This window comes from Perissodus microlepis, chromosome 7 (assembly GCF_051167445.1).
Source record: "Perissodus microlepis isolate ML-2025 ecotype Zambia chromosome 7, ASM5116744v1, whole genome shotgun sequence".
NCBI classification, from domain to species: Eukaryota; Metazoa; Chordata; class Actinopteri; order Cichliformes; family Cichlidae; genus Perissodus; species Perissodus microlepis.
The window spans coordinates 47,020,524-47,032,017 of record NC_140467.1 but is presented as its reverse complement, the minus strand read 5'-3'; the positions used below and the strand labels follow the sequence as shown (position 1 = coordinate 47,032,017).

The 11,494-nt window shown below is 41.1% G+C and overlaps 1 protein-coding gene across 5 annotated transcripts; it reads left to right on the top strand.

Moving 5' to 3' along the window:
* Nucleotides 1-326: 326 nt before the first annotated feature.
* Nucleotides 327-10,721, top strand: nup54 (nucleoporin 54). Of its 5 annotated transcripts, none has more exons than XM_084935484.1 (15): nt 327-460; nt 842-949; nt 2,836-2,919; nt 3,063-3,098; nt 3,606-3,686; nt 4,452-4,616; nt 4,933-5,150; nt 5,237-5,424; nt 5,524-5,720; nt 6,400-6,454; nt 6,961-7,054; nt 8,318-8,425; nt 8,703-8,822; nt 9,553-9,663; nt 10,137-10,721. In XM_084935484.1, the coding sequence occupies exons 1-15, from the start codon at nt 418-420 to the stop codon at nt 10,263-10,265; spliced, it is 1,737 nt and encodes a 578-aa protein (XP_084791610.1). In that variant the 5' UTR covers nt 327-417; the 3' UTR covers nt 10,266-10,721. The 5 variants fall into 5 exon arrangements, with proteins under 5 accessions (XP_084791610.1, XP_084791608.1, XP_084791612.1 ...); XM_084935482.1 differs by having other exon boundaries at nt 3,063-3,227; XM_084935486.1 differs by lacking the exon at nt 3,063-3,098.
* The last annotated feature ends 773 nt before the right edge of the window (nt 10,722-11,494 follow it).

The window sequence follows — 11,494 nt, the reverse complement described above, 5'->3', positions numbered from 1 at the left end:
AGCTAAAATAAAATAAAATTAAAAAAAAAACCGATATAATTATATAACATATATTTTATAATGTTGGTACAGTATTGCACAGTAATAATCATACTTGCAAAGCAGGTCATTTCTTTATTTATATATAAAACCCCTTCATACCCCCCTCTTGATTGCAATCTATTTACCAATATAATCAAATATATTGTACATAGAAAACACATCAAAACAAAAAACATCTCACTTTTTGGCACACCGGTCATGTTCCTTGCCACAAATATTTTTCATAAAAGTACTCTTTTTGTACCGGCGGCTGTTCAATTATCATTTTGGGACAGCAGGTGGCGGTAGTGCACCACCCAGTTGGACCAGAGTCGGACGAAGAAGCAGCAGCAGCAGAAGACGAAGAAGAAGGTGTCCGTGGTGACAGCACTCAACATGGCGTTCAATTTTGGCGGTGCCACGAGCAACCCAGCAGCAAGTATGGACATTTTTTAGTCAATTATGAAATACTTGTAAGAGCTGGTGATGTGTCACATATTTCGTGTCGAAGCTAAAGCTGTGTTAATGCTTGTACATGAGTAATAAATAGAAATGGTCGGCTAATGGTTCACCCTCAGTTGTTACGGTGGGTTCGTCTACCGGCTAACGACAGACGTCACGTGAAAACCGAGAGCTTTTACACTTGAGTCAGTGCAATTAATGCATTGCAGTCGGATTTGTGTTCGCGTGTTTCGGTGCTAAACCGGGCTCCCGTGAGACCTAGCTCCTGTGGCTAACTGTTTTGGATGCCCGTGTGTAAGCTAATACAAGCTCACCCAGTACTTACAGCGCTCTCTCGTTGTTTGTTTGTTTCTAAAAGGCACGTCCGGGTTTTCATTCGGTTCATTTGGAGCCAAAACTACGCCATCAACAACATTTGGCTTCGGCACCCCAGCCACCACAACCACAGCCTCATCCGGATTCGGTAGTAAGTCCACAGCTTAGACCCAAATTCACTCCTTGCGGGGATTATCCTGTACATGGGGCATTATCATCACGTAACCGCCACCAATGTGAACATAGAATGTTTTTTTCCACAAACCCTTCTTCTCGGAGCATAACTGAGCCCACTGGGTTCCCTCAGTCTAGGGCTCAAAGCTTCTGGGTTTTTTTTGTTTTGTTTTGTTAGTTAGTTTGTTTTTGTTGTGGGTTTTTTTTTAAGTTTGTTTTAAATTGAGCATTTCTTCACCTCTTGATGCACTTTCAACATATCTACCAGTTGGTTTCTTGGGTTTAAATCCTTAACATGGGCAATTTGGATGACAGGGATCAACCAACTAACTAAGCACTCTCTATATGGTGCACCTCACAGATACAGATAGCTGCTAATCAGTCCTAAATAACAAACTAATTAAATACTCAAATGTCACTCATAAACCCGAACTGCTTGGATGGGTAGTATCACACAACAAGCCATATTATTTGTCAAAAAGTGCTCTAATAGGGTGATATGGTACTACAAGGTCATTAAGATAAGATGGGGCCTGATTATTTAAGACCTTGTATGTGAGGAGCAGGATTTTGAATTCAATTCCGGATTTACCAGGAAGCCAATGAAGGGAAGCCAATACAGGAGAAATCTGCTCTCTCTTTCTAGTCAGTACTCTTGCTGCAGCATTTTGGATTAGCTGAAGGCTTTTCAGCAAGTTTTATGGACATCCTGATAATAATGAATTGCAATAATCAAGCCTGGAAGTAATAAATGCATGAACTAGTTTTTCAGCGTCACTCTGAGACAGGATATTTCTAAATGCTCAAAAAGGCACCAACGCTATAAACATTGTCAGGGGGTCCAGTTCGTGATGAGCTTGATAAAGACCACCACCTGAAAGGCATTGGTCGTAAAGCAAGCATTCCTGGAGCTTCTCCAAGAGGTCTGGTTATTTGGATGGTCTTTAGTCATATAGGCCTAGAGACCGGTTGGCAACCATCCAGCAACTAAATGTGTATTTTCTCACTGTTTAGCGAGTAGTTTTTGGTTGTTGTTGCTGTGAAATTGGTCTCAAAAAAAAAAGAATGCAGTGCTGCAGTGAAGAGCCTCCTTATGATTTCTAGCAGATTAGTGGTTGCCTATAGTTTGCATGGAAGATACACCAGCTGCTCTCCATGCACTAGTAAAACTGTGAAAAGTGTGACACAAACTGTAAACTGAGAGTGTTCACCTTCAGAGTAAAAGTTGTATGTTTTGAAATATATTGGTTGAAATACTGAGGCATAATTTGTAATTTGATGGCTACAGAACTCCGTTTCTGGTTTGTCACACTTTTTCCAAGTTTCAATACTACTCCGCAAGTAGTTAGGTGTTTGCAGACCAGTCATCATCTTCCATAAGATGCAATTATAAAGGAGGCTTTTGATGCAGCATTTTCAACCAATTTCACTCAGTGACAGCCAGCTGTCTTTAGTAACCAATCGCCAACCAGGGAATGTGTTTTTTTTCCCTTGCAACCAGTGGTTGCCATTTAGTTGCCAGCTAGCCTCAAAGCCTGTGTGACTGCTGTCTAACTAGGGCCTTACTAGTATTCAGCACAGACAGTTATAGACAGTCCAAAACTGTCTGTACTAGGCTGTTAATGTGGTTTTCATAGCTGAAGTTGAGCATTTTATCATGGGAATCTGGGGATTCACTCACATCTGGGAACTGCAATTGTGGGCACTTTAGTAAACGGTCCCTTTTTAAAAGAAAATTCCTTCAGGGGTTGCTACATAGAAGATAAAGACCTTCTTCTTGTGCTGGCTTTAACGTTTTGTTTTACTAACTAATGCAAAATAAAGCCAATAATGTATTATTTTTGTGTGCTTTGCCTTCATTAGCTCTAACAGCCCCTGGTTTTGGGGCAGCCACCACCACCACTGCTGCACCAGCCACAGGCTTTAGCTTTGGCTCCACCAACACTGGTAAGATGCTCATTGTTCAGACTTTTCTTTTAAGACACTTGAAGACTGTTTTTACAATAAATGAGCCTGTGCTAAATCTGGCGTTGTGTCATTTAATTCCGTGTCATTCTCTCTTTCTCGCTGCCTGCCTGCTTTGGCTGCAGGATTTGGGGGGCTGGGAGCTGGAAACACCACGGCTGGTGGGTTTAGTTTTGGGGGGTTCGGTTTAAATGCAAACCCGGCAGCAGTCAGCTTTAATGTGGGGTGCTTTGGTACAGCAACCACCACTGGCACAATTTTCAATTTTGGTAATAGCCTGGCTAGCACAGGTAGATGACCTTTGTGAATCAGTACACTCTGTCTGTAAACGTACATTTCCATCCATTGTTTGATATCTGTGTGGATCAAGGATCGTTTTCTCTTCACCTGGTGATTCATTTCATGAACACAATGCATCGCTGTGATTGCATGAAGAGATAAAATGTTGAATTTTTAGTCATTTCATTTGATTGCTGTCAAGAGTCACTACACTTTCACCTTTGTGTAGAGGTAAATCGCTATATTATAGTGAAATTCTCATTCTCCTCTTAATAATCGTAGCAGTTGTGATTTCATTCTGTCATTCTCTCACCTGTTTTGTTTTTTTTGTTTTGCTTTTGGGGGGGTTTGTCACCTCATTGAGCACATTTCTTTTCTCTTCTTCTTAGGCGCATTCGGTGGCTTCGGAACAACGACGACAACTGTTGCTGCACCAGGGGCAACATTTAGCTTCGCTCCCCCCGCAACAGGTTAGTTATAGAGCTGGTTTGAACCCCCACTCTGCTTTATTACAGTTAACATTTCTGTGCAAGCCAGGAAAGGTACATGAAGATAATGCTAGGTTTTTGAAGAACATCTTGCATTTCTGGCCAAATTGCAATGCACTGGAAGAGAAAAAAATGGGCTTTAATTCATTTCACATTTATTGATATAATGCAACTAAAGACCCTACCATAATAGAGATAAAACCCCAGTAATCTAAGAGCAAGCACTTGGCGACAGTGAGAAGGAAAAAAAATTAACAGCACAAAATCTCAGGCAAAAGCAGGGCCAGCCATCTGAGCCTAGGTGGTAAACATCACCTAGGCTACTTTTGTGCTTATTTTTGACTCGTGCTGTGTCGCTCTACGTAATGCTTGTTTCAGTGGATTCAAACTTCAAATTAGGAAGTGTGTCATGAGTGGCAGTAGCTCACTGGAAAAGGATAGAAAATTTCCTTCATTGACTTACACCTAAAAACGCTGCCACACTGCAGATAACAATGAAATGTTCACAATTTTATTTATTTAGATTGTTACCACAAATTTATTTGGAACTATTGTATCACTTTTAAGGCTTCCGTTGTAAAATAACAAATGCTAAAACTGCCAAAAGTCCTTTTATTTTCTGCGGTGTCTCTCCAGTAAAGCTGGAAGCATATTTCCCAAACATTGTTTTCTAAACTGTTTTTTCATGAGCACTCGTACTTCCTCAATCATACTTCCTCCCTGTGTTTGCACGTTGTTTTGTTTTAGGAAGCCTGTTTGGTAACACGCAGAACAAAGGGTTTGGATTCCCGACTGGGCTTAGCACAGGGACTGCTGCAGGAACATCAGGATTTGGAACTGGAACTGGACTAGGAGCAACTAGCCTGGGTGGCTTTGGAGGCTTTAATATCCAGCAGACTCAGCAGCAGCAAGGTAAGAACCTCAATTTCCCTGCAAATAGAGGAAAAATACAAATAAAATGTATATCTGTGAACAGAGTTAGAAGCCAACCACAGCTATTCAGAATGATATTCTGTTAGAAACAAATCTTTTACAAAGTTCAAAACTGGTGCCAGTACCTTGTTGTTATAATTATGCAACTTTGGGTATCATGAAATTGGAGACATTCCACTAAATTCCACATGATTTTCTTGCATCTTTCTTTTCTAGTAAAATGTTTTTTTGAATACATTTGAAGAATAAGATAAAATGAGCTGTGACATGTTTTACCTCTGGTTCCCGTGGCCAGGAGGCTTGTTCGGTCAGCAGGCGGGTCAGAATCAGTCCACCCAGCTTTACCAGCAGGTCACCGCTCTGTCAGCTCCCACCTTGTTAGGAGATGAGCGTGACTCCATACTTGCCAAATGGAACCAGCTGCAGGCATACTGGGGCACAGGGAAGGGCTACTACAGCAACAACAACCCACCTGTGGAGTTCAATCAGGAGAACCCATTCTGCAGGTTCAAGGTAAAGACAGAAATCTCAGCACAGTGTGTTTGGTTTGTTTTGCTTTGAATTTTACATTGTAGCCATGTGTATCTTGTGGTTCCTAGGCGGTGGGGTACAGCTGCATCCCGATGAGTAAGGATGAGGATGGTTTAGTAGTCTTGATTCTTAATAAAAAGGAAGCTGATGTGAGAGCTCAGCAGCAGCAACTGGTCGAGTCCCTCCACAAGATCCTAGGAAGCAACCAGACCCTCACTGTCAATGTAGAGGGTGTCAAAGCCCTGTCGAATGACCAGTAAGTCATAAATATGTGATTATTTTTCTTTTTTTGTTTTTGTTGTTGTAGTAGTAGTAGATCATGTAGAAACACTCTTGTATCTCTTGTCCTTTTTAGAACAGAGGTGATCATTTATTTGGTTGAGCGCTCTCCCAACGGCACCTCCAAGCGAATCCCAGCGAGTACCCTCTTCAACTACCTGGAGCAGGCTAACATAAAGGTCCAGCTCACTCAGATTGGAGTGGCCATGTCAGTGACACGCACAGAGCTGTCCCCAGCACAGCTCAAACAGCTGCTGCAAAATGCTCCTGCAGGTAAATGTGCTTTGGTGTGTTCTTTTCTGGTGTACAGTGGTCCCTCATTTATCGCGGGAGTTACGTTCCAAAAATAACCTGCGATAGGTGAAATCCGTGAAGTAGCCAACTTTATTTTTCACAATTATTATAGATGTTTTAAGGCTGTAAAACCCCTCACTACACACTTTCTGCACTTTTCTCAGACAGGCATGAACATTTTCACACTTTTCTATCTTGTTTAAACACTCAAAGTTCAAACCTTCGTAGAAAAATAAGTCCAGTATTATAGAATGAAACCAAAGGCACCCGCGGTTGCCTTTGACGATGCAAAACGCTTTGTCGACATTGTTGTGTTTGTTGGGGAGGAAACTTACAAATATACAGTACAGCACTTCAGAGTCACACTGCTAGCAATCGAAGATTTATGTAAATTTGACAAGCTGAACGCGCTCTGTACTGTACAGGGGAGATGGCACGATATTGATTGACAATGGTCTGCAGCCAATCAGGACGCAGAATATAAAGCGCTGTTTAAAAAAGAAAAAAAAACATGCAAAATTGCACACACACAAAATCCGCAAAACAGCGAGGCCACGAAAGGTGAACCACGTTATAGCAAGAGACCACTGTAATAGAAGAAAGTGTCATTCAAGTTGGTTGTTTTGAATAGTTGCCAATAATGTTTCTTCCTAAACAGGAGTGGATCCTATTATTTGGGAACAGGCCAAGGTGGACAACCCCGATCCAGAGAAGTGAGTTGGTTGTGGTGTTATAGGTTTTTATTATAATTAACGCAAAGTTACCCGAGTTTATAAAAAGCAAGACATCTGGCTAAATAATATGATTTTATTTAACTTAGTTGAACCAATATGGAAAATGACAGATAAACATGAATCGACTCCAAGTCTTCATCAGTCTATAACAAACAGTCTGAATTATTTATCTGTTATGACAAATAATTCAAAACCTAGTCTACTACATGACCCATAGAGGGCGCTAAAGCATAAGCATAAAGTCTGGGCTGACGATAAGATAACTGTTCTATATTGCAAACCATTGAGGGACCAGCAAACGTTCATATTAGGAGAAATGTGTTTTTCTAAAAGCCTGAGTAGGAAAAGCCGAGGCACCAATTCCCCAGATTTGATCTAGTTCCGATAATAAATAGTTTCTGAAGGGTTTTTTTGTGAGTTGTTACCGTTAACTACAAGTTCAACAAAAATTCAATAAAAGCTGCTGCTTCATTTTGTGTGTTCAGGTTGATCCCAGTGCCCATGGTAGGATTTAAGGAGCTGCTCCGCAGGCTGCAGATCCAGGAGCAGATGACTAAACAGCACCAGACCAGAGTGGATGTGAGTGTAGTAGTCACTGTTCTTGCTGTTTGTGGTTTTAATTTTCCAGATTTTTCTTTTTCTTAAAGGACTCAACATGGGTGCAGTGCATGTAAGCACAGGTGTTAGTAATGACATGAAGGTTCAGCTTTAATGTGATTAGAAACACCCGTGTTTCTAATCACATTATGCTATTTCAGGTAGAAATGTTCTGTTAACAACAAAATCAGTTTGGAAGCAAGTATATTTATATTGTAACACTTTGTTACGCTGATCCCAGCACGAGACACACACAGTTCTCAGTTGCACTTTCAGGGGACGTTTATTTAAACACTGTCCAGATCGCTCAGTTCTGCTTTGGATCTCTCTCCTGCTCAGCCCAGCTCTGCTCCACTGTGCACTCTGTCTGCACTGCTATCCCCAGGCCCCAGCAGCTACTGCAATAGGAGAAAGTGTGATTAGTATGGTGAAAATCAGCTGTGTCGGCCAGCCTCCCTTGGCACTGTCTGCTGATCATTGCTTCACCCCTCCCTGCAGCTGAGCCACAAACCACACCTCACCACATAAATATGTATATCATAAGACATTTCAAACTAAACTAGAACATGAGACCTGGTAGCTGTGTGGGTTCTCATCTGCTTTTTTCTACTTTTTAATATTGTCACTTGAGTCCAGTTCTAATGCTGTTGGTCTTGAACTGTGTGTGTTTCAGCATAATGTTATAAATGTCAACGTTCTCGTCACTCTGTTAAACGCTGCTTCTAAATGAGTCACATTAGTATCTGTTGTAGCGAGTGGACCTTTAAGTTGTATAGAGGTATTAGCCACACTGCTTTAATCAGGAAGAGGAAGGAGCAACAGAAACACCTGAATCTTTTTAACCTAAATTTCCTGGCAAAGGCGGTTAGTCAAAGTCACGGCCAAGCACAGGAGAGACGGCTACATAACTCTAAAGAAGTACTAAATTTAAGCTACCTTGTGATTTACTGTCAGCTCTAATATCTGTGCAGATTGAGCATCCTTGCCAGGTCAGGTTTGGCATTTTTCTCTGTTGTCCATGGCCCCTGCATTCAAATAATAAATAAATTTTGCTCCAGGTGAAACTTTTTCCAAGTCTTTTTGCATTCGGGCATGAAATCTTGGATGTGTGAAGACCTCCAATATCAAACATGTGCTTGTTATCAGTTTTAAAAAAGCATAAAGTACTTGCAATCAAAAGAAATTCTGGAAATGTCACAAAGGTTCATCCTCACTGTTTTCAACCATGCATGTGTGGACTTGCAGATTATCTCCAATGACATCAGTGAACTGCAAAAGAACCAAGCAACCACAGTGGCAAAGATCGCCCAGTACAAGAGGAAGTTGATGGATCTATCTCACCGAGTGCTGCAGGTAGCTGTCTCACTTTTTCTTTTTCTTTTTTTCTTTTTTTTTATAAGCCATTCAGACATCCCTACATCTCTGTTAAACTTAGAGTAACTGTAGGAGCTCAAAATTCACTGTTTACATAAATAAAAATGATGTGTGGGAATTGAAAAGTAGAACTGTGTTTTGCATGAAGTAAACTGTCATATCTGAATGACATCAGTCTAGAGCTTTCCCTTCACTACTTTATAAGTTTTCTTTTTCCCTTCCATATTTATCTCTCCTCCTTTGTTTCCCTTGGAAGGTGTTGATCAAACAGGAGATCCAGCGAAAAAGTGGCTACGCTATCCAAGTGGACGAGGAGCACCTCAGGGTGCAGCTGGATACCATTCAGTCTGAACTCAATGCCCCCACACAGTTCAAGGCAAGTATGTTGAAACTGTGGCTGCACAGTGCTATGTTCTTTCAAACAATTAGAGTCGCTATGAAATATTTTTGTAATTAGGTATTTCTATCAATTCTCCATTGACTAATTGAGTAATCGCATAAATACGTTTGCCTTAATGAACAAATAGAAATTATTCAAAGGGGGGGGGGAGACGGGCACCATCAGCAGGGCCTGGTCACAGGACTTAGGGCTAGGGGGCATATGGGTGCAGAAGCCCTGTGAAATAACCTGGTGCCTGTCCATGAAGAGCTCTCAAAGAATCTTAAATTGCACTCTGAAATAAACTGGAAGCCAGTGTAGCTGCATCAAGATTGGAGTCGCATGTGAAAACTTGGAGGATTTCATCAGAAGCCTGGCAACAGCATTTTGAACAATTTGCAACCGTTCTAGGGAGGTTTTGCTAAGACGTGTGTGTAGTGCATTGCTGTATTCCAATTGTGACGAAACAAAAGCATGAATAATCATTTCGAGTTTGGGACATGACACAATGGAGCTTCGTTTGTTAGCTTAGTTTCTCTTAGCTGAGTGCTACAAAGAAACAATGCGAAGACTTTTCATTGAGGATATTTTTGTAATAGTTTTTCGAGTTACTTGATGAATCATTGCAGCCCTAAAATGAATGAACAGTTCGTACAGTTCTTAGCAGCTATTAGACGTCAAACATTTGTTTGTTTTTTACAGTATTTGTTCTGTCTTTGTCTTCCAGGGTCGGTTAAATGAATTAATGTCCCAAATCCGGATGCAGAACCACTTTGGAGCTGTGAGATCAGAAGAGCGTTACAGTGTGGACGCAGACCTCCTCAGAGAAATCAGACAGGTGAGTCGGAACTTTAGCACCTCTGACCTGCAGTTGTTGTGCAGGCATTCCCAACATGTGTTCAGTGATTGCTGAAACTCGGCCCAGGACTTAAAAAAACACTAAGAAGGAGAACATTAAAGTAACATTTGAGTCTTCCGATACTAAGTTGCAACAAGCTGAAAGATTATCATGATGTTAACATCCAGTCAGGGTTCTCACCCAGCTTCCTTCACGCGGGTAATCTCTGAGGTGCTGACAGTGAACGACAGAAGTAATCACTCTTGCACAGGTGCATTTTCCTTATTGCAAATAAGTGTAACATTGTAAAAACATTAGCTTCAAGGTTGGTCTCAGAGCTTCTGTGTTATTTACTGGTGGCTCTAATCTGAGAAAGACTGCTCTAAACTTGTGGATGAAGGCAGAGACAGCTGAATGTTTAAGTTGTCTTCTCCCGGTAACTGAAACACTGTCTCCTTTTCTCTCTCTTTCAGCACTTAAAACAACAGCAGGAAGGTTTAAGTCATTTGATCAGTGTCATCAAAGATGACTTGGAAGACATCAAACTTATAGAGCACGGGCTGAGCGACAGCGGACACATGAGAGGAGGCATCCTCAGCTGAGTCTGCCCCACCAACCTGCACATGCTCAGACACACAATCCTCCCAAAAAAATGGTGCATCAGCCATTTAATTTAGAGGTAATCTGCACTGTAGTTCCCTGATAACCCCAGTGATATCTGAACCTGCCTGCTCAGATGATCATTTTGACTAGAATGTGCCTTTAAGTCCCCACGCAGACAGGTTTATTATTTGACCCACTTTCTGTACCAGGTAAACACTGACTGGTTAATCTGTGCTTTCTCAACTGACACAGCCCTAATGGAAAAGACTCAACAAAGTCTAATAATAGCTGGGATCCCTTATGTCAAATCAGATTATAATTATAAGACTACAAATGTGACTGGCATGTAAACAAGTTGTGTATGTCACCAGTGAAGACATTGTAAATACATGTTTGTATTTCTTTTTTCTTTTTTATCCTCCTAGAATGTTAATAAATTTCATTTATTGAATAAAGCACAGTGAACTTGCATCTCTTGCACACATACTTTAAAAATGGCTAATTTCCCCAGTAATCTATTCCTGTGTGGGAAAATGTATTCCTCTAAGCCCACCTATTTTGTGATCTGAGCATTTTCATTGTTTTTGTGCAAATATAGAAACACCCGACGGTCCTTCTTTAGCTCTTCAGGCCAGCCCTTTCCAACATCTCATCAAAGCAAGGCTTGAGTTGATAGGATTTATGTCTCGGATTCACATCCCGGTGGAGATGAAAGACTGATTGGCAGTTCAACTTATTAGGCAGCTTTCATGCAGATTACATCCCCTCATCTAACTTCTACTTCAGTACCTGGCAAAGAGCTAAACATCTGAATTCTCCAGGCCTGGCAGCCTTTGCCTCCTTACTTTCTTCTTATTGTAAATATTTAATACCCATTATTTGTCATTATCTGTTCATCTGCCTGTAAATATTTGGGGGAACAGCCACAGGAGCTTTTTATGATATCCCATTCTAAATGGAGTTCCCCACCATTGCAGCTATGAAAACCATTCCCGTTCTTCTGGGAATTCTTTTTTGCAAGATTTTCACCCAGAAGAACATTTGTGAGGCCGGACACTGAGGGCTTGGATTGCAGTCTCCGTTCTACTTTCTCCCAAAGGTGTTCAGTGGGGTTGAGGTCAAAGATCTATGTGGACGAGAAAATTCTTTCATATCTAATTTATCAAACCAGGCCTTTATGGACCTTATTTTGTGCACTGAAGCATAGTCATACCTTAGTCATTCCATG

Excerpts from the sequence above, each read along its gene's own strand:
- nup54 (XM_084935482.1), top strand. The coding sequence starts at position 418 with ATGGCGTTCAATTTTGGCGGTGCCACGAGCAACCCAGCAGCAA. Across the intron at positions 4,617-4,932 it reads GCAGACTCAGCAGCAGCAAG|GAGGCTTGTTCGGTCAGCAG; the intron begins GTAAGAACCTCA and ends TCCCGTGGCCAG. Across the intron at positions 5,721-6,399 it reads GCTGCAAAATGCTCCTGCAG|GAGTGGATCCTATTATTTGG; the intron begins GTAAATGTGCTT and ends CTTCCTAAACAG.